Below are 6,221 nucleotides of genomic sequence, written 5' to 3' on the forward strand. Positions count from 1 at the left end.
ATAATAAAAAAAATAATTTGTATCTTAGTTCTTTGATAATGTTAATAATCAAAGTCTGTTTGGTCAAAGCTTGTGTCTGGTCAAATTTTTGGAAGGAAAAAATATGTTATTGAGTAGAAGCTGTTTGTTTTTGAGAAGCTGAAAAAATAACTTTTTATCAAAAATCTAAGCAAAAGTTGTTTTAATTATCCTTTTGGCAAACATATCCCTCACAAAAAAGTTATATATATCAAAATAACTCTACTCAATTTGGACTAATTTTTAGCTATTCGAAACACAATTCTCATGTCCAGAAGTTTATTCGACGTCTCCTCCCTCACGATTCATGTATTCTCTCTCACGGTATAAGTGTTTTTTTTTTTTTTATGGTAGATTTCAAATATATAGTGACTTCGACGTAAATATTTTTATATTTCTTGAGAGATGTCTTGATATATTTAAATCGTCTTAAAAGAATAAAGTATTTTTCAATTTTATTATCATATTTTAGGGGTATCAAGTTGTTGAGCCATACGGTAAAAATCTGGGAGAGAGTGATAGAAGGGAGGATGAGGAGGAGTGTGTCCATTTTCGAGAACCAGTTTGGTTTCATGCCGGGTCGGTCGACTACTGAAGCCATTCCCCTTGTGAGGAGATTGGTGGAGCAATATAAGACGATGAAGAAAGACTTGCATCTCGTGTTCATTGACTTAGAGAAAGCTTATGACAAAGTCCCGAGAGAAGTTCTTTGGAGATGTTTGGAGGCTAAGGGAGTGCCAGTAGCGTATATTCGAGTTATCCAAGACATGTATGATGGAGCTAAGATACGGGTAAGGACAGTAGGAGGAGACTCTGAATACTTTCCAGTTGAGATGGGGTTGCATCAGGGATCTGCACTTAGCCCATTTTTTCTTTTCGTTGGCAATGGAGACATTGACACGACACATTTAAGGGGAGGTGCCTTAGTGCATGATATTTGCAAATAACGTAGTTCTGATTGATGAGACACGTGGTAGTGTTAACGAGAGGCTGAAGGTATGGAGACATACCCTTGAGTCTAAAGGTTTCAAGCTGAGCATGACCAAGATTGAATACTTGGAGTGCAAGTTCAGCGGTGTTGCCCAGGAAGCGGACGAGGATGTGAGGCTTGATACGCAAGTCATTCCCAGAAGAGAGAGGGAGTTTTAAGTACCTTGGGTATGTGATTCAAAGTAATGGGGAGATTGATGAGGATGTCACACATCGTATTAAAGCAGGGTGGATGAAGTGGAGACTTGCTTCCGTTGTCTTGTGCGATAAGATGTGTCGTTGAGACTTAAAGAGAAGTTTTACAAGGTGGTGGTTAGACTAACTATGTTGTATGGGGTTGAGTGCTGGTCAGTTAAGAACTCCTATGTCCAGCAGATAAAAGTAGCAGAGATGAGGATGTTGAGATGTGTGAGAAAATACGGGAGAAAATATTATTGATTAATGTTCTATGTTACAATATGCCCTATTTATATGTATACATAATACATAACCTACTCCTATTACATAGGGACTAGGACTAATTACATACATTCACATAACTATTCTAACACTCCTCCTCAAGCTGGTGCATATAAATCATATGTGTCGAGCTTGTTACATATGTAGTTAATACGAGGACCAGTGAGGGACTTGGTGAAAATATCTGCAAGTTAACCATTCGACTTCACAAACTTTGTAGCAATATCTCCCAAGAGTATCTTTTCTCTAACAAAGTGACAGTCAATCTCAATGTGTTTAGTTCTGGAACACTGGATTTGACGCAATATGAAGAGCAACTTGATTATCACACACAAGTCCCATCTGACTAATCTCACCAAATTTCAACTTTTTGAGCAACTGTTTGATCCAAATTAGCTCACATTTTGCCATAGCCATTGCTCGATATTTTGCTTCTGCACTAGACCGAGCAACCACATTCTATTTTTTGCTCTTCCAAGACACCAAATTTCCTCCTACTAAGACACAATATCCAGACGTAGAACGTCTATCAAAAGGTGATCCTATCCAATCAGCATCTGAGCATCCAACGATCTGCCCATGGCCTCGATCCTCAAATAATAAGCCTTTGCTTGGAGCTGATTTTATATACCGAAGAATGCGTAGAACTGTATCCCGATGACTATCATAGGGACAATCCATAAACTGACTCACAACACTCACAAGAAAGAAAATATCAAGTCTAGTCACTATGAGGTAATTTAATTTACCAGCCAACCGTCTATATCTTGTAGGATCGCTAAGAGGCTCCCCCTGTCCTGGCAAAAGTTTAGAATTTGGATCCATCGGAGTGTCAACAGGTCTACAACCTGTCATTCCTGTCTCCTCAAGATTATCTAAGGCATACTTCTGTTGTGAGATCACAATACCTGAGCTAGACTAAGCGACCTCAATACCCAGAAAATACTTTAATCTGCCCAGATCCTTAGTCTGAAAGTGCTGAAAGAGATGTTGCTTCAACTTACTAATATCATACCGTCAACATAAACGACCAGATAAATACATAAACGACCAGATAAATATAGATATTTGAAGCAGAATGTCGATAAAATACAGAGTGATTAGCTTCACTACGAGTCATGCCAAACTCTTGAATAATTGTGCTGAACTTACCAAACCAGGCTCGAGAAAACTACTTTAGACCATAGAGGGACCGGCGCAACCGACATACAAGGCCACTAGACTCCTCTTGAGCAACAAAACTAGGTGGTTGCTCAATATAAACCTCATCCTCAAGTTCAACATGAAGAAAAGCATTCTTAATGTCCAACTTATAGAGAGGCTAATGGCGAACAACAGTCATGGATAGAAAAAGACGGACTGATGCTATTTTAGCCACGGGAGAGAAAGTATCACTGTAATCGAGTCCAAATATCTGAGTATACCCTTTGGTAACAAGACGAGCCTTAAGTCGATCAACCTGGCCATCTAGACCAACTTTGACTGCATACACCCAATAACAACCAACAGTCGATTTACCCGAAGGAAGAGGAACAAGCTCCCAAGTACCACTCGTATATAAAGCAGACATCTCGCCAATCATAGCCTGTCGCCACTCGGGATGAGACAGTGCTTCATCTGTAGACTTAGGGATGGAAACAGAGGATAAATATGACACAAATGCACAATGGGATATGACAGACGATGGTAACTTAAACTGACATAATGAGGATTAGGATTAAGTGTGGACCGTATACCTTTTCGTAGTATGATTGGTTGATCAAGAGGAGACAAGTCCGCAGTATTAGCAGGGTCAGGTGCAGGATGTGAATCAGCTGGGCTTGATGCTGGATGCGGGCGATGATGATAAGTCAGAAGTGGTGGAGCTGTAGAAGGTTGAACTGGACTAGTTGGTGGCACTAAAGCTATAGTTGGTGGAACTGGACTAGGTGGTGGCACTGGAGCTATAAGTGGTGGAGCTTCAACTGGAGCTGTAGGTGGTAGAGTTGCAACTGGAGCTATGGAGGAAAATGAGTTGGGATAGTGTTCTCAGTCTCCAAAAGACAGAACTGGTAGCACCTCAGAAATATCTAAGTGATTAACTAGACCTATGAATTATTTGGGTTTCAAAGAAGGTAACATCAGCAGACATAAGAAACCGCTGGATGTAAGCACGTGATTTTTGCCCAATATGAGAATTACTCCCAAAAAATTCAAAAATAAAATAATTTTTCTTTGGTGTGCAATTTTGTGATGTTTTGTGATATTTTGAATAATTATTTGTATTTATCTGTGCGTGTTTATTTGCTAAATTAATAAAAAATACAAAAATATGTCGCATTTTGCATGTAGGATTTAATTCTATAATTGTTACTAATTAAATTTGTTTACAAAAAAATGAAAATTACAAAAATAGGCATCTTTTGCATTTTTAGCATCTAATGTCCAAATATACAATTTTATGCTTAATTATTACTTAATTATGTGTTAATTGTTATTTGGAGTTAATTTGCACTTTTATAACTTAATTTAGTTCTTAATAATAGTTTAAGTATTTTTATAATTTAGTTTTAGAAAAATAAAAGAAGAAAAAAGAGCGAAAATATAAAGAAAGTCGGAATTGGGCCTCTTCTTCGATTTCAAGCCACAGGCCCAAAAAATGGCCCAATCTTCCCTACGACCCAGTCCATTTCGAACTGGGTCGACCCAGTCCATAACCCAAAAGACCCAAACCCCTTTTGTCTTACATTTTACAAAAAAACAAAAACAAAACAAAAAAGAAAGAAAGAAGGGAAAACCCTAAAGAGCTAACCAACCCGCCCCCCCTTTCTATCTTTCTTCTTCTTCTTCCTCAAGAAAGACCCCTCCCATGGCTGCCCTTTACCCTCCATTAGCACGTCCTAATAGACCAGTTGTTCAAGCTTTACCTGCTCCGACCATGGATGACCCAGCTGCGTCTTCATCTCCTTCGTCAAGCTCAAAACTTACTTGACATCCATGGTTGCCAACGCTACGTCGAATGCTTCTGTCTCCGAGCTGCTGCCTCACGCCCATCATCTTCAACACCAAGCTCCCCGCGACTGCCCGTCACAGCTTCTGCCTCGTCAACTCAGGCAGCCATGGCTGCTATTGCATTCCATCAACGTCGAACAACTAATTTGGTTTGCCATTGTTCGACGACCAGCTGTTGTTGCTCCCCTATGCTTTACGTTGTTTCTTATCCCTCCCTCGACAAACTGTTGCTGCTACTCGTCGCAGTAGTTCACTATTGCCTGCTTCTCCATCGTCACTGTAGCAGCAGCTGCGTCCAGCCATAGGATCTCCGTCGCGATGCAGCTTCCTCCGAGTTGCTGCTGCCGGCATCTGCTGCTTCACTTCATCGTTCTTCTTTGCTTCTAGTGTTTTGTTGTTGCTTCGTCTTCTTTGTTTGTCAAATGTCGAGGGTTTTTCATTGAGTCGAGGCTTGGACAGATTTGTTTACAATCAAAGTTCGTCGTTGATTCATCTCCGGTTAGTTGTTTTTGAGTTTTATTTTGTCCATATTTTGTTTGATATTTTCCGGATCCAAAATCGTTAAATGATTTAATCCTTGTTTTGTTCGTTGTTCATCTTTGAAATAATTTTCTAGTGTGTTCATGTTGTTTGTTAAATTAATTTTCAGATTTCAAAATAGAAGTTTAATTAGTTGTTTTCATGTTTATTTCATGTTTGTATTATTGTTTAAGTGAATATTTGTTAGTTTAATATTTGTTAGATTCAAATTGAAATTTAATTAATTGTTTCTTCAATTTGTTTCATATATTTGATGTATTTTCCGGAAATTGTTAATATTGTTAAGTTCAAGTTTAAATTCATAATTGTTTCTTCTTAGTTTTTGTTTTGTCATTTGCCTAAAAGAATTTAGTTGTAATAAGGGAAGTATGTTGGTTTTAGTCATTTGAATCCGTCGTTTTTATTTTTAGATTTAATTCATGTTCATATTATGTTTGTTTGATTTTGAATCCGAAATGTGTATAGTTTGATTTCTTGTTTACCATTTGTGATTATTTCTTGAATTGGTCTCATAATCTTGTTTAAAGTTTAATATAAGAATTGTTTGTTGTAATGTTGTTAGAGTGGATTTTAAGTTCAATATGATTGAATTTAGAAATCTAAATATACTTGTTTGTTGTAGTTGTTGAATCCGAAAATAGGATTGTTTGTTGCTAAAAATTTGTTCAATCAAATTTTAGTTGTTCTTTGTTGTTCAATTTGTGTTCGTGTGATTTGTTGTTAAAATGTTGTTAAAATCTTGTTCATGTGATATTGTTGTTATGATGTTCATCCGTGTTCATATTGTTGTTTGAACATTGTTAGAAATTGATCATATTGTCTATATTTTGGTTAAGTTTGATTAATTGATGTGTTATAGCTGATGGGTAGTTTGGTAAATTTGTAGTACGTTCAGGGGTAGTTTGGTAATTTCAGTAAGGTCGTGAGGGGTAGTTTAGGAATTGTACATTTTGAAATTATTTATTTGAAGCATGGGGGACAAAATGAAATGGGGTGGGTTGTGATATAGTTGTTTAATATAAAGGGGGACAAGATTTAATTTAAAGGGGGAATCTTGCATTATTTTAAATGAAGCATGGGGGACAAAATATAATGGGGTGGTGTGATATGTTTATTTAATGTAATGGGGATGAGTGGAAAGATAATGGGTTGGGTAGAGAAAAAGTATTGATTTTAATTAATTGAAAGGTTTATGGGATGTATTATATATGTGAAGTCTTGAA

General features: G+C 37.2%; 1 protein-coding gene across 1 annotated transcript; it reads left to right on the forward strand.

Annotated features, from left to right (window-relative positions):
- The first annotated feature begins 548 nt into the window (after positions 1 to 548).
- On the forward strand, positions 549 to 965 carry LOC142170383 (secreted RxLR effector protein 78-like). Its single transcript, XM_075232281.1, has one exon. It carries the CDS (start codon positions 549 to 551, stop codon positions 963 to 965), a length of 417 nt encoding a protein of 138 aa, XP_075088382.1.
- The last annotated feature ends 5,256 nt before the right edge of the window (positions 966 to 6,221 follow it).

The sequence above is a fragment of the Nicotiana tabacum genome, chromosome 16 (assembly GCF_000715075.1).
Source record: "Nicotiana tabacum cultivar K326 chromosome 16, ASM71507v2, whole genome shotgun sequence".
Taxonomy (NCBI): Eukaryota; Viridiplantae; Streptophyta; class Magnoliopsida; order Solanales; family Solanaceae; genus Nicotiana; species Nicotiana tabacum.

What these genes read in the sequence shown, in the direction of transcription:
- LOC142170383 (XM_075232281.1), top strand. Translation starts at nt 549, where the DNA reads ATGAGGAGGAGTGTGTCCATTTTCGAGAACCAGTTTGGTTTCATGCCG.